This window comes from Mirounga leonina, unplaced genomic scaffold, assembly GCF_011800145.1.
Source record: "Mirounga leonina isolate KUSES-001 unplaced genomic scaffold, KU_Mleo_1.0 Mir_93, whole genome shotgun sequence".
NCBI lineage: Eukaryota > Metazoa > Chordata > Mammalia > Carnivora > Phocidae > Mirounga > Mirounga leonina.
Window position 1 is genome coordinate 24,420,612 of NW_023270854.1, and position 24,334 is coordinate 24,444,945.

Consider the following 24,334-nt stretch of genomic DNA (forward strand, 5'->3'; position numbering starts at 1 on the left):
GTGAAAGCCAAATCCATTATACATACATTGAACTCATATATGCAGAGAACAGGATGAGGGGGGTGGGAGAAGTGGGTAAATTTATTTTTCTTTAGTTTAAATAAATTGAATAAAAAAATAATAAAACTGGAATTTAAGAGGATAATACTTTAAATTGGCCTAGAATCTAAGTATGTATTATACAGTACAATACCCTGTGGCATACATATTCTATACAGTTAGTAGTTGCTTACTAAAATCTATTTCCATGCTTTCTCCAATGTACCATGAAATTGTTTTCTACCCTCTTCTGTTATCAGCAGTTTTTATACTATGCTCAAATTAGAAATAAAAAAGGCATATTTTTTTTTTTTAAGATTTTATTTATTTATTTGAGAGAGAATGAGAGACAGAGAGCAGGAGAGGGAGTAGGGTCAGAGGGAGAAGCAGACTCCCTACTGAGCAGGGAGCCCGTTGCGGGACTCGATCCCAGGACTCCAGGATCATGACCTGAGCCGAAGGCAGTCGCTTAACCAACTGAGCCACCCAGGTGCCCAAAAAGGCATATTTTATAATAGAACCTGGAAGACTGTATTATCCTTCGGTATAATTAGAAACATTTCTGTTTGACTACAATAATAGCACAGCCAGAATTATTGCAGATTTTATTGGAATATGTGGGACACAGTTTTATAAATATTGTAATGCATTACAATGTAGATCAGTTTTCATTTTAGAAAAGAGTGAGTCCATCTGCTTTTCCTTAGTTTGATTACTTTATAGACACATATTCAGTTTTGCTCATTAGAAGTTTAAATATGATTTTTAATACTTTAGAATAATTCCAATATTAGTTTCACAATTAAAACTGCCAATTGTGGACTCTCCCATGGTTTTCTGAATATGTTTATAGTAAATACAATCTAGCTTATGTGTCTTCCATCTTTTTTTTTTTTTTTGTGAGAGAGAGAATGAGAGACAGAGAGAGAGCATGAGAGGGAGGAGGGTCAGAGGGAGAAGCAGACTCGATCCCGGGACTCCAGGATCATGACCTGAGCCGAAGGCAGTCACTTAACCAACTGAGCCACCCAGGCGCCCCTATGTGTCTTCCATCTTAAGTCAGTTTTGCTCTGAACTTTTGAGGCACTCGGGGAACCTGTTTTTGGAATATAGCTCTGTTATTTCTTGATTATGTTTTTTTTTTTCCTCAAAGATTTTATTTGTTTATTTGACAGAGAGAGACACAGCAAGAGAGGGAACACAAGCAGGGGAGAGGGAGAGGGAGAAGCAGGCTTTCCGCCGAGCAGGGAGCCCGATGTGGGGCTCGATCCCAGGACCCTGGGATCATGACCTGAGCCGAAGGCAGACGCTTAACCACTGAGCCACCCAGCGTCCCTTGATTATGTTTTAATACTTGTATTTGGCACAGTTGAGCAGCATTTAGAAACTTAACAGCTTGACTTTCTGCATGCAAAGTAAACAACAATGAGCTCTCTGTGTTTTAATATGGCTGCTGCTTTGTTTTCCATCAGTGCTTTTTTCATTATTCTTTTCTCTTCTCTTCCTACTCTGGTGGAAGGTATTTGATTACAACAGTATCTTGGTCTTCTCTGGTTCCCTCCCTAGGGAGTGTGTGGTATGAATGGGTGCTGAACGTGTAGATGACTGGAGTTGTAAGGAACTGTGGATATCATCTGGTCTTTCATTTGCTCCTTCCCCTAGTGTCACTCACAGGGACCAGAGAAGCAGGGTTAGGGCTTTAAAGCGGGAGAACCCCAGATATAGGAGTGAGATTCAGTGACCTTGTTCTGCATTAATACTCATAATAACAGTTTATATATATTCATTGTTAGAGGTTATTTCTAAATTGGGTATTTAAATCAAAGACTTCCAGTATGTGTTGATGAGTGTGCAACATATCACCTTGATGTGTAAACTAATACGGGGTATTTTGTATCTCTCCCCCAGATGGCTCATAGTATTCATTTACCAGGGGTTTGTATTTAGGGTCTTAAGTGAAACATGGGTTGACTGACTGGATTTTTTCCAACTTGGTATAGGAACAGGTCTTTTTTTTTTTTTTTTTTTTTTAAGATTTTTATGTATTTATTTGACAGAGAGAGACACAGCGAGAGAGGGAACACAAGCAGGGGGAGAGGGAGAGGGAGAAGCAGGCTTCCCGCCGAGCAGGGAGCCCGATGCCGGGCTTGATCCCAGGACCCTGAGATCATGACCTGAGCTGAAGGCAGCCGCTTAACCGACCATCCCGAGACAGTTCTTTAAAAATAGTTCGTAAGGGTTTCTGTTTTTTTGTTTTTTTCTTTTTATGAATCTGGATTTGGGTTCAAATCCAGTCTCTGCCATTTACTGTAAGTAACCTGACCATTCTGAGCCTTGATTTCTTTAACATGGTGATGATCATACCTACTCCTTAAGAGTTATTGTCAGGATTAATGTGACATAAAGAATGAAATGCTTGGCACAGTGCCTTTCAAAGGGTAAAGTACTCAGTAAATGTTAGCTATGAATATTATCTCAGAAGCTAACATTGAAAATGTGAGCATATTTGGCTGCAGCTATAAGAGGCAATTTAAAACTCTTTAAGAGAGAAAACCTCTGGGTTTAAAACTTCACAGTAAGCATACTGAATCTCTTCAGAGTCCTTTGCTCAAAGATCTTCAGTTTACTTTGTCACTGTCCCGAAGATTTCAAGGACCTTTCAGATTCTCTTTTTTGTGAGAAATGCATGAGTGTTACTCTAATTTTTGGCAGATGAGTTTATATTTACTTGTTTTTATTGGCGCTAAGGAAGATATTTGACTTCAAATGAAAGTTGAGTAATATAAACGTTGCTTGGAAAAGAATGCACTATGAGTGACTTGCTTATTGTCAGACCTGGTAAGCAGTCAAATCTTGTCACTCTTCACTTGATACACAATTATTTACTTCTAGATTATTCCCAGAAATAAGAATATGGTATTCTGTACGGTTGTTTTTGTTTTAGTAAATAGAAGTTGTCTGAGATTTCAACTGGAAATTCCCTATTCTTGTCTTTTGTTGTTAGGGTTTCAGCCTTGAAATGGTACATTTCACTTGTATGAAATATATTTATCATCATTTTCATTATTAAGTTGATAACAAAGTTGTGAATATATTCCTTATTTGACCTAAGCTGGAATCTTGACAGAAGTCATGGTTTAGACAGCACATGGAATAGAATACAGAATCTTCCTCACTGTGTTAAGATTTGAGGGTGAGATGTGTTTACACCCCTGAGAGAAAAAAATCCAACCATCTGTGGGTCCTTAGCGTTTGTTCCCTCACTTTCCGTAATTAAAAAACTTCTGACTACATGGCTGAACAGGGGTATGCTGTTAAAGTGGCCTGCTGATTTGGTCTGGAATGTTCTTAAGGGAATCAAGGAATGATTTTAAATGTCCTTACTTGGGTCTGGGTCACTGCATTCTGTAGGATGAGCCAAGGAATGACATTTCAGCAAATTTGTCTTAGGTATATATTATATGCCAACAGATCAACTTGGAGTAGGTTATTGACTCACTTGGGTTATGTCGGACCACTTCGGCAATGAGAAGGATTTTAGTTACATCTACTTTTTATTGTGTAGTCTCAGAGACCAATGTTACTTATTTCCAAATTTTATTTTCTTCACTGGTTGAGCTAAGCCAGGAACTTCTAGAGTATGATTTAACATAGTTATTGAACTTGATTCTTGCCATGTTTTCTTTGTAGTCTTGATTGGTGCTTTCAGTGTGATTTAGTATTTTCTTCAAGCTCTATACTCACCTCTCAGAGGGTTACTGTGCCAGTTCTATTTATGGCAAGGCAGGAAGGAATTTCTTCATAATTTCTGAATACCAAGTGATATTGTGGTCTAGAAAAAAGAATTGCTAAACTTTGAAATTCCAAGGGCTTTGATGCTTTGGAAATAACCACTAGATTTGTACTAGACCCTGGGTTTGGTTCAGCAAACATGTTTTGAGTATACGTTATGTGTTAAGCTCTTTGTCAGTCATCATCCTCAAGAAGTACAGAGTCCAGGGGTGCCTGGGTTAAGCATCCAACTCTTGATCTCAACTCAGGTTTTTTTTTTTTTTTTTTTTTTTAAGATTTTATTTATTTATTTGAGAGAGAGAGAATGAGAGAGAGCACATGAGAGGGGGGAGGGTCAGAGGGAGAAGCAGACTCCCTGCCGAGCAGGGAGCCCAATGCGGGACTCGATCCAGGGACTCCAGGATCATGACCTGAGCCGAAGGCAGTCGCTTAACCAACTGAGCCACCCAGGCGCCCTCAACTCAGGTCTTGATCTCAGGGTCATGAGTTCAAGCCCTGCACTGGGCTCCACGCTGGGCATGGAGCCTACTTTATTTTGTAAATTTTATTTTATTGTGTTATGTGAATCACCACACATTACATCATTAGTTTTTGAGCCTACTTAAAAAAAAAAAAAGGATAGAGTCCAATAGGGGCCTGCCCACGTATAGACAGAAATTATGGTATAATGTAACCTATGTATACAATGAAAGACATGTACAAGGCAAGATGCTTTGTAGATGATTATTTTTTTTTTCAGAGTGAGGCAGGAGAGTTGGGTTTTATGGAGAGGAAGACTGAGAATGATTCAGGTAAATAAAGATTGGCTTTTTAAAAAGTCAGGTTTTTATTGTTGGAGGGCATTCTCAGCGGAGGGAGTGTTATTGAGGAGGCATGAAATGGCATGTAGCAGGTAGCTGGATATTGTTGGAATATAAATTGTGAGTAATGGAGGGGAGATCATGGTAGAAGGGAGTACAAGGTCTGTGTCTTCCAGTGTCTTGCATGCTGTACTTTAGCACTTGAGTTTTTTCTGATACCTAGTGTTCAGCTTAAAGCAGTTGAAAAGATGTAAGCCAGGGGAGGGAAGAAGGGAGTTGAGTTAGCTCCCTTAGTTAGCCATCTAAAGTTTGGGTTGGAGAGGAGTAAGATTGGATGTAGGAATACTAGTTAGGAAGGTTGAAAGAAGTTCAGGAGTGAGTTTTAATTTAGTAAGCTGGTTTAACTGAACTGAGATGATGAAATAATGAACAAAAGCATGATGAGGTATGCAGAAAAGAGGAAACATCAGAGAGGTAGACTGCAATCGAGTGGACCCAGAGATTGGTTAAAGAAGCATACGAGAGAGTAGTCTGGGCTTTGGCCCTGGGTTCTTGATGTGGTCACCAAAAGGAAGCAGAAAGAAGCAATAAGTGGATTTCAAGTATTGGGTAAGATGGGTTCAGTTTTGAGCATTTGGAGTTTGAGGTGCTAGTGATGCATCTAGGTGGAGATGGCCAGTAGGCAATTGGATATAAAGATAAGAAGGAGTTCATTGGAGAGGCTAAGAGGAAAACTGTCACTGTAGGAATCACCAGTATATAAGTAATGATTGGTGAAGGAGGACATAGGGAGTGGGAAGAGGAGAAAGCCAATGGTGGAACTCTGGGGAATATACGAATAGTTGAAAGATATTCTGAAGAGGCAGATCATGGGAATGAGTAGAAAAGAAGTAGACTGGAAACAAGGTGTTGTAGGAACTGAGGGTAAGAAGAATTTCATGAAGGAGTAGGTGTTAGTGTCCAAAGCCAGAAGTAACATGAGCAGTTGGTTGGCTCTGGAAATGAGATAGATGGTCACTTAGAGCAGTTTGGGAGAGAGGAGCATTTCTACGGGAATGCTAATTTGCATCCTACCATTGCCACTTACTCTGTGACTTGGGAAAGCCATTTTACCTCTGGCTCTTTATTTGTAAAGAGGTGGAAACCCTCTCAGTGGGTTTCAGTCTTTGATCTGTGGAGCCCCACAGGTTCAGAAAAGGTGCTTTGAGGCCCATCAAGGAGATCCAGTGTTTGATCAGATATTTACTGGGGGAAAGAGGTACAGGTATTCTACTGATTCAAACAGAGCAGCTAGGGCAGCTTGATTTTTTTTGTCTATTTTGTGTATTTCACTTTAGTATAAGATTTCATTTGAAAAAACACGGTATAAAATAAGAGATTTGAAAACTGCTGGTCTACAGGAACCATAAGAGACTTTGACACATTAAAAGTTATATAATTAATAGCTTATGTCCAGAATTCCTATACTAGATGAAGACTGTAGTATGTACTAACTTGCTCGTGGTTTGGATTTTATTAGAGGTCAACATTAGTGTCTGAGTTTATGTGATAATAACTGTTGTTATTCTCATTGGGAATGAAGACTGAACTTCTAAAAAACTCTATTCTAGCTCATATTTTGTTAAAAAATTTTTGTGTGTCTTACCAGGTTCTGACTCTGAAGATCTTTTGGAAGAATTGCTCTGTTGTTTGATGCAGTTAATCACTGATATTCCGCTCCTGTAAGTTCTGGCCAAACCAGGATTTGCTTTATCTTCTTTGTATATTGAAAATGGCGATTGATCATGTCAAAGAGTTTGTAGGTCCTGGTATTGTATTTTTATGTATGCCTTTTATATATGCCTCTGTGTCTGTCTGTGGAGTTCTTCTGTATCTTTTGCTTAATAATATTTATACTCTGACTATGCATTATCAAACAAGAATTTTATGTTATAAGGAGAACCTAATCAAACTCTTTAGGAATATTGACCAAATGATAGGCACAGAATTAATCTCTGTAGTGATATCTTACAGATGTCTTTTAACAGGTGGAAAGAGAATCTAACCCATATGTGGTAGAGGCAGCTCGTTAGCCACCCAGGATTCTCTTCCTTCTTCCTTACTTCCTGATTTCTGACCTCTTTTGGAGAGGTTGGATTTCCATTTCCAGTTTTTTTTGAAGTTAGGTGCCCTGAGATGTAGGGGGACATCTTCCAATAAAACTTCTGGGTACGAGGACCTGCCTCAGCTAGGAGGCGTATCTTTTTGTTCTTGACAGTCCTCTTTCCTGCTATCTGGAATGTAGTCAACGTACTGGGAGTTGTGTGGCCCTCTTGGCACCATGAGCCCAGAGACCCACAGAAAATTCTGCTTTGATTTCGTTGAGCTGCTGAACCAAAGTCATTACTACCAGTGCCTCCTCGCCACTTCCACCCCAGACTTTTCATGTGAGAAAAATATATCCTTATTTGTTTCCTGGAACTGGATTTCTGTCACTCCAGCTGAACGCAATTCTTATATGCTATAAAATGTTCCTTTTAAAGAAGTTACTCTCAACTTTTGTCTCTCTGGAGCCTTTTCAGACATTTTTGTAATTGCCTCTCCCCACTAATGAAATTTGAATACCCCAGATGCACTGAATGTCTCTTTATGTACTGTGGCCCTTTGAAGGGCCACAGATCATTATACTGTCTATGAAGTTTTTCACCCCTAAAAAATAATTTTCACTCTCTTGGTGGTATCACCCACTGAGAATGCATATTTTAAAGGAATTTTTTTTTTTTAAAGGTTGTTTTTTTTTTTTTTTTTAAAGATTTTATTTATTTATTTAACAGAGAGAGACACAGGGAGAGAGGGAACACAAGCAGGGGGAGTGGGAGAGGGAGAAGCAGGCTTCCCGCAGAGCAGGGAGCCTGACGTGGGGCTCGATCCCAGGACCCTGGGATCATGACCCGAGCTGAAGGCAGATGGCTAATGACTGAGCCACCCAGGCACCCCTAAAGATTGTATTTTTAAGTAATCTCTACACCCAACGTGGGGCTCACATTTAATAATCCCAAGATCAAGAGTTATGTGCTCTCCTGACCGAGCCAGCCAGGCGCCCGTAAAGGAATTATTTTTTGAATAAAGAAGAAGAGTTTAAGATTGATCATGACAGAATCTCCGTGAACACGGGGATATCATTGGACGTGTGCTGCTTGCCTGTGGCCCAAAAAGGAAGGACCGGGTATTCGTGAGAAGACGGCCTCTGGCCTCTGTTGTGCATAAGTGCAGCATCCAGAATTGTAATCTAGATTTAGGAATGAGAACCACCAAACCCTGTGGTAACTTGGTCTGCTGATGTGCAGCCTGGAAGGCAGGGCTGAAGCAATGGAGGAATCACCTGGTGGGGAAGGGCACAGGGGAAAACGTCCCATGTAGGTGGATCTCGTGTGGCAGACACAGTTAACTTGAATTTCTGATGTCCTTTCTCACCTTTCTAACACATCTCCAGTATTGTTTGGGGGACCGGTGTGTGCCCAGCTGAGTTTTCGGGCACCTCGGGAACTAAATGTGGCCCTGTGACATGGTTTGGGCCAATGCTGTTTAAGCAGAAGTCATGAGCTTGCAGAGCATGTACCTCCAGCTTTTTTGCCCGCCGCCCTTCTCTTCCTTCCTGGGATGTGGAGGCAGTGCTGGGACCATCTTGAAACGAAGAGGAGTGCCACATGCAAAGAGGGTCCCAGGAGCATGGGGTAGTAATGATGCTGTGGCGCTATTACACCAGCCCTAGACGACTTATCTTTGGATTTCTTCTTAAGTGGAAAAAACAAACAAACACTTACTTTGGTTAAGCCACTGTGGTCAGGCTTCTGTTAAATGTGGTCAAACGTGGGAAGGGGAGCACATAGATGGTCTACTATTTACTTGCCATTGTATGTGCAATGCTTCGTGTGTTCTTGCCTTAATTTTTAAAATAATTCCATCTCTGTTATGTTTATGTCATTACTAAATACCAGCAGTTTAGTATATATCCTCAGTGAGTACATTCTTCCCCCCCTCCTTTGTTAATAAAATGTCTTGGTGAAGTTAAGGGGAATGGAAGTAGTAAATCTCTTCAGCTAGTAAATAAGGCTTGAATACAATGAGTAGACCAGTCACTTAAACACTCTTGAGGAGCAAGCAGCCAGTGTTGTAATATATCAAACATTTCAGTGTTTTAATGTGTTTATACTTTTTAAATGAACGGAAAATGCACAGACCACCAGATGTCTTGTATTATGTACACTCAGCTTTAACCAGCTGCTGAAACAATTTCTTATGATTTAATGTTCTTGGAACTCCATCCTACAAGAAGGTTTGTCTTGGTAACAGTTGCCATGTGAAACCAAATTACTATTTAAATGTTTCACGTACTATAACCGTAGTGCAGTGTTGTGGATCAGCTTCTGACTTAAGGGGGAATATGGACTTGAAAAGCGGGGATGCTCTCCTTCCTGACCTTCATCAGTCTCGCTGTAGACTTGTCATGTTTAACATCGGCATGGCCGTGCTGCATCAGCAGGTGCGTGGCAAGAGGAGTGCGGCGTTCGTGGCCACTGAGGGCAATTCAGAACTCACTTAAACATTTCTCATGAGACTGTGAAATCGTTCTATTAATATTGGAAGCCAGTGATTACCAAGAGCATAGATAGATATTTAGAGATCTATACACTAAGTTTGAAATGATTCTTTGTTATTAAGAGTACAGGGTCAACTGCACTAGTTTAGATAAACTTCCAGAATTTGTAGGAATTCACTTGTAATAATGCTTGACTTTTAAGTAGTTAGTGGATACTGCTTCTCAGACAGGTTGGGTGTTTTGATAAAATATTCATTCTCTGAGATACTAATCTTCAAAGTCTGATTGAAACCTACATCTTCCAGTGTAATACAAAGAACGTGGTTTGGCATGCCAGAGTTGAAAGCGCAACACTTAGAATTTGTGGCATGGATCAGTTCTCACAGTGTTACTGTTGAGGGGCTGAATGAGACCCTGGTGACTCAGCTCAGTGGTGGGGCTTCGGTTGGCCCCCAGCAGCAGAGCTATATTGTTTGATGGGCCCAGTACTTAGGTTTGCTCGTGATGCTGTCTTATTATGAAGTAGAAGTTATTTTGAGAACTTTTAACTTGTCTTTTTACCTGTTTTTGGTGGTGGTTTTGTGAAAGCCGTCACTCTTATCTGTATATGGTGATGCTCTTGTCAACCATAGGTCCTACCACTTTCCCTAGGTCCCTGTGAGGTCTGCTTGGAGTGGGCCATTCTGCTGGCCCCAGGCCAGACATGCAGCCTCCTCCTCTGAGATCCATTTATGTGCTCTTATCAACCTGTGAACTCAACTGTTCAATTCTCAGCCTGGCCCTCATTTGCAGATTTTTCAGTTATAATTTTATAAGAATGTTTATCTTTTTCTTTTTTTAAAAAAGATTATTTATTTATTTATTTGGAGGAGAGTGAGAGAGAGAGAGAGAACACGAGAGGGAGAGAGAATCTCAAACAGACTCTGCGCTGAGCCTGACGTGGGGCCCGATCTCACGACCCTGAGATCATGACCTGAGCCGAAACCCAAGAGTCGGATGTTCAACCGACTGAGCCACCCAGGTGCCCCAGAACATTTATCTTTTTTTTTTTTTATAAAAGTTATATATTGATAAAGCTGAGACATTCCTAATCGGTTGCTTTTACTGCCTTTTTCTAGGCGTGTCTCTGTGCAGTGTGACTTTGTCTACCTCTCTAGTACAGGGGGTACTGATGTTACCTGCTGACCTCGTCCATCTCCTGCTGCTTCAGCCACACAGGTGTCCATGCTAATTTGGAAGATGCCAACCCACTTCTGTCCCCCTGTCACCAGGGCCCTTGCCCTCGCTGCTTCTTCCACCTTAGATATCTCCCCTCAGATATCTGAATGGCTCCTGTCCTGACTTTGTTGCTTTCTTCTGCTCAGAGGAGGTCTGCTTCTTAGAAACAGCTGCTCTGACCACCGGAACATAGCAGCACCCTTGTCATTCTCTGCATCACGCTTTGTTTTTTGTCTTTACAATTACCACTGCTTTTCAGATTATCTGTTATTTCTCTTGCTTGTGTTTCTCAAATATCATTAGAAGGAAGACTTGTGAAAACAAGCGCTGTTCTTGTGCCTGCATTTGTTTTGCTCACTATCCTTAGTATTCAGGCTAGCCTGGCATGTGGTAGACTCTCAACAAGCATTTGTTGAATGAGTAAGATAGTAGGGGCACAACCTGTTCAGTGTGCTTAAAGCATTTTGTTTGTTTGCCATCATCTAGTCTGTATGGAAACAAAGTATTGTGCTGAGGCACATTCCATTGCAAATGCAGTGGCTCAAAGCCCTTTGCAGTTGGTATATTGTAATATAAAAACTAGGTGTCTTATAGACAGTAGAAGCAGAAAGGGGCTATAGAAGCAGAAACACTGAGAACTAACATATATCTGAGGAAATATTTCCTCAAATATTTCCAAATAACAGTATTTGAGGAAATGGTAGATTAGTTATAAATGCTGAGTGGTCCGGGGCCATGTGGTTTAGGGACAGTCAGCTTTATAGCTCAGCAGTCCTCACGTTATCCCTTCACAATATAATAATCTCTCTTTTGTTAAGTTCATTCTGAAAAACGTGTATTAGGAATATGCCTTTGTCTCTAGTGTACTAGGCCCTGGACAAAGAAAGGTGTGACTTCTGAAGAGCTTAGAGACGGACAGAAACACAGAAAGATAGCCCAGGAGGAGAAACAGCTCCTAAGTGCTGAAGTCATTTGGAGCTGTAGTGATTAGTAGTGACCTGGTCAGCGGAGAACCAGAGAGGGGCCTGCTCAGGACCTCTTGGGTGTAAATAATGTATCCGAAGAGTCACAAGTGCATTAGTTTGATCAGAGCAGAGGAGTTGTGGGAGATTAGGGATGGACAAGCTGTGTTGTTTGATGGGGCAGGGACTTGAATTTTAGAAGGGCTAACGGTTTATGTTTAGAGTTCTCTGTTTATTAAGATGTAAAAGAATATATTTTTAGAGCTATTTCTCTAAAATCCATTCTGGAAGTATTTGGGGAAGAATGGAACTGATTAAGAATCTTATTTATGGGATTTGCTTTGTCCATAGAGTTTCTGAAATGTAATAAAATGATAGGAAATGGATATTTATTATTTAACCCATAAACTAATGATATTGGCTTCAATGATATACTGTGAAAAATCTGAACATCGAAAACTTCTGTTGCTAACCGTGAGAAGGTGGTTCAAGAATGTGAAAAGCCGCGAACAGTTAATGGAGGAGAGTGAAAGAACTGAAGGGACCTGGGTTGGCAATGAAGGGCTTTAACTGTTGGGAAAATGCCTTTCTATAGCCCTGCATGTTGATACCTAAACACTTCTCCAAATGCAGCCTCAGCAGAGCGGGCGGCTAAAGCAAGTCAGCATTTAAGTTCTAGGTGCTGTAAGGGAAATATCTAGTACAGCTTTCTGGTTGAATCAGTGAGGCATTTAAGTCATTACCAGCACTGAATTAAAGGTGATAGCATTTCCATATGCCAAGATACTATTATATATTAAGTTCACAATAGCTTTTTAGGTTGAAAATTGATTTCTGGTGTGGCAAGGAGGGGGGAATCTCAGTTAAATTTTTTAAAAATATGCAAACCTTTACCGTGTTTATTGAAGTCTGACCAAAATATATACGGTACCACAAATAATGTTGATTTTATAAGTTATGTGCTCAGGTTGTTCATAATTGAGTGATTATTGTTAAGAAGTGTAGAACATATTCTGTAGTAGGGAAAAAAACCTCTGTGGTTCTGAATCCAGAAGATAGGTCTTGAATCCTGGCTCTCCTACTAACCGGGAATGTCACTCCACGCCTTAGGTCTCATTTTACAACTGGGGGCAATAGACCAGGAATCATTACTTGGAAGAGACATTGGAAGACATGTAATTTAGCTGTTCAGTATTTTAGATAAAGAAATTGAAGTCCCTGAGTTTGGAGACCAACTCGTGTAGCTGTTGGAGGGACAGCCAGGCCAGACATCATGTCCTTTAATGCAGTAGAACGGCCGGCGGCTGAGAGGGAGCATCTCATCCTCTGTCTGGTGTTCTCACAGCCTCCTGTGTTGCTTACGATTGTGTTGGGGACCCAAGCAATGCACTTGAAGATGCTTTTGTAAATTGTCAAATGCTTTAGGATTATAAAAATGTATTGTCTTACACATACTAAGTACTCAAAAACATTGAATATGTTTGCTTTCGGAGTTAATTTTCCTATTTTAAACTTCTCAGTAAAAAGGAGGAGCACTAGCTCCCTAACAAGTATAGTAGGCATAGGACACGGGGCTTGGGAGATTCAAAAGAACAAGGCTGAATCATCTGGGAACTGGAGGAAGTTTCTATAGTGCCTGGCTGCTTAGGAGGACTGATGCTAGCCCGGCATTAGGTGCAACAGAAAGATTAGCAGCAGCAAAAGCAGGGTCTGGGGTCCTGGCTGTCATGTTGCCTGTTTGCGTATTTCCTTGCAGGTTATGGGCTATTTAGAGCCAGATGAGCATTGGATTTTTTTTTAAGATTTTATTTATTTGACACAGAGAGAGAGAGCACAAGCAGGGGGAGCGGCAGGCAGAGGGAGGAGCAGGCTTCCCGCAGAGCAGGGAGCCCGATGTGGGGCTCGATCCCAGGACCCCGGATCATGACCTGAGCCGAAGGTAGACGCTTAACGACTGAGCTGCCCAGGCACCCGAGCATTGGATTTTTAAAACTAGAATTCAGCTTTTCTTGATCCTAGCCCTTTGATTTTATATATGATGTCACTCAAGTGGAGAGAAGGGAAGTGCCTTTCCTAAGGTCAGTTTTCAGGATTCTCAGGTGGCCCTGCAAACACTGACTCTGCCTTCAAAGAATTTTTACTCTTACAAAACCAAGACTGGTACAGAATACATTTGTCACTTTCTTTTGCTGTTATTAATACATGGATGGCAAAGTATGAATGAGGTAAAGTACACTAATAATTGCGAACTTTAATTCTACCAGCAAAGAGTTAATTTTTTTCTTTTTAATTTTTTGTGTCACTTATAGGAGTTAATTCTTTACATAGTAAATTCTTTTCACATATAATCGATATTACATAATGGATATTTACTAGCCATTGATACGGATGCTGCAATTGTATTAAATGGTAATACATGTGTGCAGTTGGTTTTGGAAAAAAATCAAACACCAAGGGCTTATGATGAGAACAAATGTTCTTTGTCCTATCCCTTTTATCTCTTTCCTCCCCAGAAACAATCATTTTTGATTCTTAGCTGTTAGGGTGGTTTAGATAAATCTTTATCCTTATCATACCTTTGAATATATTTCTAAATAACACTATTTCTTTTTCTTAGTGGGCTTTATTTTTCAAAGCAGTTTTAGGTTCACAGCAAAATTGAGCAGAAAGTATGGGCAATTCCAATATAATTCCTGTTCCCACAGTTGTATAGCAACCCCCCCTCCTTCACCATCCTGCCCCAGGGTGATATGATGTTACAGTCGAGGAACCCACATTGACACATCATTATCATCCAAAGTCATGGTTTCCATTAGGGCTCACTCTTGGTGTGTTGTACATTGTATGGGTTTTAACAAATAGGTAATGACATGTATCCACCATTAGAGTATCATAAGACTAGTTTCATTGCCCTAAAAGCCCTCTGTGCTCTGCCTGTTTATCCCCTCCCCTGACCCCAGCTGCCACTGATCTTCTACTATCTCCTTAGTTGTGCCTTTTCCAGATTGTCTGATAGTTGGAACCATACAGTTGTAGCCTTTGAGATTGGCTTTGTTTAGTTAGCAGTATGCATTTAAGTTTCTTACGTGTTCATGGCTTTATAGTTCATATCTTTCTAGCACTGAATAGTATTTCATTGTTGGGATATACTACATATACACAAATTAACTTCATGCAGATGTAGATATAGCCATCATATAAATCTTAGAGTTGGTATGAAGTGGGTACATTTTAAAATTTGATAAAAATATGTTTGGTTTAAAAAAAACCTGTCCCCTAAGAGATTATTATTTTTTTCTTTCAAAATTGTATTTAAATTCAAGTTAGTTCACATATAGTGTAGTATTGGTTTCAAGGGTAGAATTTAGTGATTCATCAGTTGCGTATAACACCCAGTGCTCATTACATCAAGTGCCCTCCTTAATGCCCATCACCCAATTATACCCATCCGCCGCCCACCAGCAACCCTCAGTTTGTTCCGTATATTTAAGAGTCTCTTATGGTTTGCCTCCCTCTCTGTCTTTATCTTATTTTATTTTTCCTTCCCTTTCCCTATGTTCATCTGTTTTGTTTCTTAAATTTCACAGATGAATGAAATCATTTGGTTTTTGTCTTTCTCTGACTCATTTTGCTTAGCATATACCCTCTAGTTCTGTCCACATTGTTGCAAATAACAAGATTTCATTCTTTTTGATGGCCGACTAACATTCCATTGTATATATATACCACATCTTCTTTATCCATTCGTCTGTTGATGGATATCTGGGCTCTTTCCATGTTCTGGCTATTGTGGACATTGCTGCTATAAGTGCATGTGCCCCTTCGAATCACTATTTTTGTATCCTTTGGATAAATACCTAGTAGTGGAATTGCTAGGTTGTAGGGTAGCTCTATTTTCCAACTTTTTGAGGAACCTCCATGCTGTTTTCCAGAGTAGCTGCATCAGTTTGCATTCTCACCAACCCTAAAGAGATTATACCAGTTATAGTCTCACTAAAATCATTTAACAGACCCTTGCCAATATTGTATAAAATTTTTTGTAAGTTAAAAATGGAAATAATAGTGTGATTCTTTTTTTTTTTTTTTTTAAAGATATTGTCAGCGCACACATGCGCACAAGCAGGGGGAGCGGCAGGCAGAGGGAGAAGCATGCTCCCCGCTGAGCAAGGAGCCCAGTGCGGGACTCGATCCCAGCACCCTGGGATCATGACCTGAGCTGAAGGCAGATGCTTAACTGCCTGAGCCACCCAGGCGCCCCCATAGTGTCTTATATGTATTTTCTCATTACAAGTGAGATTGAAGATCTCTTCGTATATTCAAAAACCATTTCTAACTTTTGATGAAGGTTTAGCAATCAGTTTTAATTCCTGAGAGCTCTTTTTCTCTGATTGTTTCTTGTTTTATGAATGCAACATTTTAACTTGGCATGACTGCACTATGGACACTCATACAACCATTTTGGTATATTTGCTTTATTATTATGTACTCATCTTTTTTTATATTATGTATCCCTCTTATCCATCTTAATTTTTCATTTTTAAGGTTATCTTTAAAAACTCATATTGTTTGTTGAACTTTATTTTATTTCAGGAAGATATGTGGCTATATTTTATTGATGCATTTGATGCAGTGTTATATGTAGAGCACTAGTTCTTCGAGAAATCATGAAAACGTGGAGTGGATATTTGAGTTTATTTGATCCCCCCCCTTAATTTTTATATATAATGAAGTTGACAGGTAAGGTGGCTGATGAAGCTAATGAGTTAACCGTTCTGAGACCAGAATCCAGAGTTTTTGGCTCCTAACCTCCAGGCACTTTCTGTTCCACTGTTAAAGACTTTTATAAATGAGAAGTATTCCCATGCCTTTGATTTTGTTATCTTTGAAAACTAGCCACCACCACCATTGACAGTATCTGTAATACACTCTGCCACTTTTTAGTCTTCCCTCATGTTTTACTTTCACGCTCTGTGGTGGCATAACACTGATATTTCTAAATTTTGGTTTTAATCCTTTGAACTTGTCTGTTGTTTTTGTTAAACTTATGTTCCATTTACATACTGTCCGGTTTCTTATCCAATAGTAAGTCCGAAGAGGATGTTTGTTTCCTCCTTATTCGTTGACTTTGTCCTTAGCCAAGACTAACACCCATTTCATGAAGGCTTTTGTCTTTATCCAAGTGTTCCATTCTGCCCCAGCAGAGCGGCACAAGGTCAAGGCGCCCGTCTTTTTTTTTCTTCACATGAAATTAATAACTTGCTCCAACAGTAGTTTGTTTTAGGACATTTCCAGCCCAGATGGTGGAAAGTTCTTGGGATAATATGGCAGCCAAAGCAACACTTTGGCTTTTTAAAGTTTACTTTGTTTTGGCGATTGTGTGATGAAAATCTTCTGAAGATCATACAAGGACATTAAAACAAGAAAGATCTGTTGGCTTAAAACATTTTTCATCTTCTAAAAACCACCACACTCAGCATGGTAGCATTTTGGTTTCTTTCAAGTACTGGCCTGTCTGGCTCTTTTCCCTGATTATTTGGCACTTAGGATAGGCCAATTAATACATTTTAAATTTTGTTTTCACAGAAATCTAAAATTGCCTTGAATTCCTTTATTTGAGCATTATAGAAAGTTACACAAGAAATGACATTAGAGATCATCTTGCCCAATGTACTTATTTAAAAATAGGAAAACTGAGACCCAGAGGGATTATTTGTTGAAATTAACAGAATGAGTTTAATGGAGAGCTGAGAAGCAGATCCTAGGTCTCCTAATTTTGGATCAGTGACTTTTACAGCATACCACAATATGATTTAATTTTGTTTGCTCTTATTTCAGTATGTCATCAGATTTGAGTCTAGAAAAGTTTAATTTTAACATATATGACAGTCTGCTATTTTTAGTTCTTGATTAATTTAATTTTAGAGCATATTGCTTAAATATCCAAACACATAAAAGTGTACATGAACAGTCTCCTGCCTACTCTGGTCCCCCATCTCTCCAGCTGTCCCATTTGCTTCCATAAGTAACCACTGTGCTTAGTCTCTTATGTATCCTTCCTGAGGATGTTCATGCAATGTAGATGCAGTTATGAACACAGATTCTTATTTCTCCCTGCATTCACACAAAAGCTGGGAAATCATATGTACTGTTTTGAACTTTCCTCTTTGTCCATTCGACAGTCTATCCTGGCAGCTTTTGTACACAAGCATTTAAAGAGCTTTCTCATTTTTGTTATGAGAATAGTCAAATACCCCAAAGTTTACCCTTTCAGAGTATATCATTAGGTGGTTTTTAGCATATTCACAGAAGTTGTGAAATTGTCATGACCATCGAATTTCAGAACTTCATCACCCTGCAGAGAAACCTTGTACCCATGAGCAGCCACTCCTCATTTCTCCCTCTGTCTGGCCCATAGTAACTGCTAATCTGCTTTCTGTCTCTGTGGATTTGCCCTTTTGGGACATTTCCTACGAATGGAATCCTAGACTGTGTGGTTTTTTATGTCTGGCTGCTTTCACTTAGCACAATGAGTTTAAGGTTCACCCCTGTTGTAGCAAGTCCCAGGACTTCATTCCCTTTTATTACTGAGAAGTATGCCATTGTACGTATATACCACATTTTGTTTATCCGCTCATAAGTTGGTAAACATTTGGGTTGTTTCTGTTTTTTGGCCATTGTAAATAATGCTGCTCTGAGCATTCCTGTACAAGATTTTGGGTCGACTTACGTTTTCTGTTCCCCTAGGCATGTATCTAAGAGTAAAATTGCTAGTCATCTGGTAATTGTGTGTTTAACTTTCCTCGGTGGCTTCATCATTTTACATTCCCATTAGCCTTGTGTGTGAGCTCGATCTAATTTTCTACATCCCTTCTCGTTCTTCTAAAAAAAATACAACATTATGATCTGTGGTAGGTCAGTATCAAATTATATGTAATCATTCCCTTCTTGTTGGACGTTAGAGTTGTTAACATTTTTTTGCTCATATCCTTTGCTCATTTTCATATCGGAGCCTCTGTTGTATCTGTTTGTAGGACCCATTTTGTATTTTAGTCCTTTGTGACATGAATTTAAAGTATATGTTTTTCTAAATTTGCCTTTTGACATATTTGCTTATAGTATGCTTTTGTTTTGCCATAATAAATTTTTAAACACTATTTTTAAGAATTTGAGTTTATCTGTCTTTTACAGTTTTTAGGCCTTCTGGATGGGCTTTTATGCTCATTGTTGACCTTTTTGGCCCTTTCTCTCACTACTTGCCTTCATGCACATTTCACTGAAGCCCCATTGGCTGCTTTGGTGTTCCTTAAATATGCTAAATATCCTTAAATAAAAATGTTCCCAGCTGAGAGCCTTCGCATGTGCCGGTCCCTCTCCCTGGCAGACTCTTCCCTTGCCTCCTTACTTCTTTGAAGTCTTTGCTCAAATGTCAACTTCGTGTTGAGTGTTATTGTTTAAAATTGTAACACACCTGTAATCGATTGTCAGTGGTCCCCCAAATTCATTCTCCTCTTTATTAGAATTTAGCTGGGCAGAGGCTGTCCAGGTAAAGATGATGTTTCTCAAGCTCGTTTGTCAGCTAGGTCTAGATGTGGGTGTACCAGAGGAAGTGACATATACAGCTTTTGTATTACTTAAAAAGAAATGACTTGCCTTGGAGTGATTTTTCTCCCTTCTCTCTGATGGGAAATGATAACTGGAACAAACTTGGAAGTACATGCAAAGGGGGACAGAGCTTCCTTTCCAGCATGGCCTTTGTATGACTTATTAAGTAGATCCTGCTTTATCTGATTGTTAAGTGGCAGAGAAATGAACTTTGATCTGGTTTAAAACATAATTTTGGACTATTTTCATAGCAGTTTAGCATAACTCTTCCTTACCCTTCCACCTTAACGAGGTACTCCTTATCCAACCTTCATGCATTGTTTTCTTCATAGCACTTATAACCTTTTAATTTATTACATAGCATATTTATTTGTCTGCCCCTCTAGAATATAAGCTCCAGGAGGCCTGGCATAGGGTAAGTAAGTGCTCAGTGAATATTTGGAATGAATGGTTGGAAAGGCCTTCTATAAAGCATGTTATAAGAGAATCTTCCATCTTGTCCCGTAGGGTTTTTTTTTTTTTTCTTTAAGATTTAAACTTCTGATATATTTGGGATTTCTTTTAGTATAGGGTCTGAGGTATAGGTTCAAGTTTTTTTTCTTACAGAAGGCTATACAGTTGTTCCAACAGTATGTATGTATCTCACTGTCTTTTAGTATCATATTGATGAAGTCCATTTTTAACTTGTTTAACAATTATTTACAAATAAGAAATGCCTGCTCGTCTCCTCAGTAGATTTCTTCTGAGAGAGATCGTTGTATTCTCCGTCATTATCAACCCTGAGTGACTGTAGTATATTTGAGCTGATTTTTATTCTGTGCACACATAAAAAGATGCTAGATGCTCTTCTTTTTAGGCATTCTTTTTGTTTCTCTAAATCTTATATTTTTATTCATATTAAATGGTATGTTGATATATGGGATAGCTTGGTTTTTGACTCATAGGCTCTTTTGTGAATAAGAATTGCAAATGCTGTGTGCTATGCCACTAAGCTTTATATTGAGTAAAAAGTTTTTTACCGAAATACGTATTTGCTTTTTATGGTTATTAAAAATTAGAGGTGCCTGTGAGTGTTAGACTGCTGTTTGTTTCTTATGCAGGAACAACATTTCTCGGTGTAAAATCTTTCAAATAGTGTTTAAATGCTTTTAATGACTAAATGCGTTTAATGAGACTGAATCTGTGCGCACTCTGCCAGTATTTAAACGTTGAACTTACATCTTTGATGGGCAAATGTGATGGTTAATTTTGTGTGACAGCTTGACAGAGCTGAGGGGTGCCCAGAGGTCAAACATTATTTCATTATTTCTGGGTGTGTCCATGAGTGTGTTTCTGGATGCAATTAGCATCTGAATTGGTAGACTTTGTCAGAAAGATCATACTCATCAGTACTTGGATCATCCAGTCTGTTGAGGGCATGAATAGAACACAGAGGTGGAGGACGGGTGAATTTGCTCTCCTGCTTGAGCTGAGACATCCATCTTCTGTCCTCGGACACTGGTGCTCCTGATTCTTGGGCCTTTAGACTTAGACCAGGGTTTTTCTGGTTCTCAGGCCTTTGGGTTTGGACGGGAACTATACCACTGGCTTTTCCACCCCCATCGCCCTTGCAGATAGCTTGTAATGGAACTTCTCAACTTCCATTAATTGTGTGAGCCAATCCCTTACAGTACATCTCTTCATATATTGTGGATTCTGTTTCTCTGGAGAGCCCTAACTAATACAGTAAGTGTGGCTAACTTATTGCTATGATCTGAATGTTTGTGTCCTCCCAAAATTCATATGTGGAAACCTAACCTCCAAGGTGATGGTATTTGGGTGGGGGGGGATGGTTAGAATGGGATTAGTACCCTTGTAAAATATAACCAGGAAAGTTCCCTTGCCCCTCTTCCACCATGTGATAACACAACAAAAAGATGCTCGCTGTCTTTGAACCAGAAAGCCAGCTCTCATCAGACACTAAATCTGCAGGTGCCTTGATCTTGGACTTTCTAGCCTTCAGACCTGTGAGAATAGATTTCTTTTGTTTATAAGCCACCCAGTCTCTTAGTTTGTTATTGTGGTCCACAAGCACTAAGACACTCATGTTAGATTGTTTTTCCCTAGTTGCAATCTCTGTTACTTTGATTGTTTACAGTGAAGTGAGAGAGAGGAATCATTAAGAAGACCCATGGTCAAAATGAGGTTAGATACTATCCTCAAATTATCACTATCTACTGGAAATTTCCCAGTAGAGATAATCAGTTTGGAGCAAATGTTTCTCCCATTCATTTTCTTCATACCCTTCCCGTTTAAAAAGTTTAAAGTAATAAAAATAGTCACCTATAATCTCATCTCTCAGGATTGCTTTTTAAATTTTTTGCCTGTTAGCATCTGCGTGCATATTCATTCGTATGGTACATAATGTTCCGCTGTCTTTGCTCAACATTGTGTCATGAAGCAAATATTTCAATAAAGTATGTTTCAAAAGTAGATGGGATAACATGTTTTGTGAGGCTAGCTTAACCCTGATATTAAAACCTCACAATTACGTAAAAAGAAAATTACGGACTTCTATCTTTTATCAGTATAGGAGAAAAATCTTTTAAAAATAATTAGTAAGTTGGGATGCCTGGGTGGTTCAGTTGGTTAAGTGTCCAACTCTTGGTTTTAGCTCAGGTCATGATCTCAGGGTCATGAGATTGAGCCCGTCAGGCTCCATGCTCAGCACAGAGTCTGCTTGAGATTCTCTGCCTGTCCCTCTCCCTCTGCCCTTCCTCGGGCTCATGCTAGCACTCTCTCAAATAAATAAATAAATAACATCTTTAAAAAATAATTAGTAAGTTGTATCCAGCAATTTATGAAAAGGATAGTACATCATAACCAAGTGTGGTTTACCTGAAGAATGTGTTATGGTTAACACTTGAAATTCAATCAACATAATACGCTATATTGACAGAATAAATTAGAAAAGCTATATGAGTGTTGTCTCAGTAAGTGTGGAAAAAGCGTTTGACCAAATTCAGCATCCATTCATGAAAAAAGAAAGTGTTCTTGATTTAGGTTGGTATCACTGTCTCTGAGTTCTAAATCTAGAAACCTGTCTTTTTTTATTAGTCTTAGTCTTTTTTGCCCACTTTAAGCATCCAGTCTGTCACTGAGTGCTATTAGTTTTATTTTGTTCCATGTCATTCAAGTGTGATTGCTCTTTTCCATTCCTGTTGTCACTGTTTTCATTGAGGTCCTCATAATGTTTCAGTGAAACAGTTTATTGCATATGCTTTGTTTCTTGAATTAGTTAAAGCATTTCCCTACTTCAGTACATCATCCAACTTCTGATGCCCCCCTCTTCATCCCACTGTCCCTGATTTTGGACACATCAGGCATAGGATTGAGTCGATCACATACTTCACTTCAAGGGTCATTACTTCAAGGGTCATTATCATCACTGGTTCATGTGAGGCCCATCCCTCCCAGCATTTGGTGTTAATCCATTCACTTATTCCCATTTATCCCCATTCCTTACTCCTCTTCTTTCCCATCAACAGCCATTTTAAGTGTGTCTAATGCATTTTATATATATATATATGTGCAACTAAATGTTCTATGTACATGCATTTTTTTTAAGTAGGCTTCATGCCCAGTTTGTTAGGATCAGGAGGTAGAGCTGGCATGGTGCCTCTGACTCTTGAGGTTGTAGTTGAGCTTATTGCTGGGGCTGTGGTCTCATCTGAAGCCTCAGCTAGGAAGGGGAGGACCTGCTTTCTAGATTTCTCGCTTGCTGTTGTCAGGATTCAGTTACTCTAGGGAAACTGGACTTCAGTTCTTTAGCTGTTGATTGGAGGCCTCCTTTAGTTCTTTGCCAGGTGGACTTCTCCATATGTCAGCTCACAACAAAGTATCTGGCTTCCCTCAGAGAAAGCAAAAAAAAGGAAAAAAAGGAAAGGCAAGACAGGGTGCCCAACACAAGCCATAGTCATTTTGTAAATTTACCTCCACCTGGTAGTGGCATCCTCTCACTTTTATTGTGTTTATCAGAGGTGAGTTACTAGATTCAGCCTGCACTCAAGGGGAGGCAGTACACAAGGGCATATGAATAGTAGGAAGCAGGAATTATTGAGAGTCATTTTAGAGTTTGCCTACCACAGTCCTCAAACAGTGTCTGTGAGTTTTTCTTTGGCATATATACATATATTGGGTCATAGGTTGCTCTCTAAAGATGACTGCTCTGGTTAATATTCCCATCAGCAGTACGTGAGGGTTTATATATCACCGTATGCCTGCCAATACTTTATATTTACCAGGGCAGAATGGGATATCACAGTGTTTTAAACTGTTAATATACTTTGCTCTTTTTTCCTAGTGGAGTTCTTTTTTTTTTTTTTTTTTCTTGGCCATTTGCAGGAGTTGTTTGTAAGGTTCTTGATGAGTTTCTTGTTCTTCATCTGCCTGTTACCTTTGTCCAAGGTTTCATTTGTTGAGCAATAATCCTTAATTTTTATGTAATTAAGTGCATTTTTTGACTTTATGGTTTGTGCTCTCAGGCTTTTATTTAAGAAGTCATTTCATGTGCTTATGTTCCAAACTTAGCATCGTATGTTTTCTTGTGTTAGCTTTAGCTGTACCATTCACATCCAGGTCTTTAACCCATCTGTAGTGGGGCTTTGAGTATGTTGTTAGATAGGGACCCATCACTACTTTTTTTGTAAAAGGAGCCAGTTGTTCCTAGCACCATCCTCTGTACAGTCTCTTCTGTCCTCATTGATTCGTGGACCCATCTTTGTTGTATGTTATTTACGTCTGTACCGCAGGTGTGAGCCATAGGTTTGGTTCTTGGGTGGGTTTCATTCATTTGCCTGTTTTTTTGTGTGTGTGTGCAAATACCATGCTGTTTTTATTGCTATAGCTGCATAGCATGGCTTGATACCTGGTAGTGAAAGTCCCTCTCTTCACTTTTTATTTTCAAGGTTGACTTGGCCATGTTTACTCTTCCATAAAAAGTTTAGAGTCACTTTAGGACATTCCTGAAAAAGTTCCTGACTTGACTTTAGGATTAATTTGTGTAGAATTACTATTTTCATGGTATTAAGTCATTCCATTCAGATCATCCTATGTGTCCTTTGTTTTACTGCTGATAAATGGATGCTGGTCAGAAAAATGAATAAAAGATATCCTCTCAGTCAATCAGCAGCATCGTGGGTCCTTCATGAAATTCCCTTTATGTTTGCAATGAGTATTCTTTTGTATTATGACCAGGTATTACATGACCTCAACACATTTCTTCCTTTTTTGCTATTCCAAATTACATATGCTTTATATGCTATGCTGATGAATCTATTCAGGAAGACCCAGTCAGTCATTTC

General features: G+C 39.4%; 1 protein-coding gene across 3 annotated transcripts in view; it reads left to right on the forward strand.

Annotated features, from left to right (window-relative positions):
- Positions 1-24,334, forward strand: part of DYM (dymeclin) — a 352,836-nt gene that overhangs the window by 68,710 nt on the left and 259,792 nt on the right. For all 3 annotated transcript variants that reach the window (XM_034995704.1, XM_034995702.1, XM_034995703.1), the window contains exon 6: positions 6,280-6,352. In XM_034995704.1, coding sequence (XP_034851595.1) covers positions 6,280-6,352 — 73 coding nt within the window. The remainder of the gene's footprint in view (positions 1-6,279; positions 6,353-24,334) is intronic.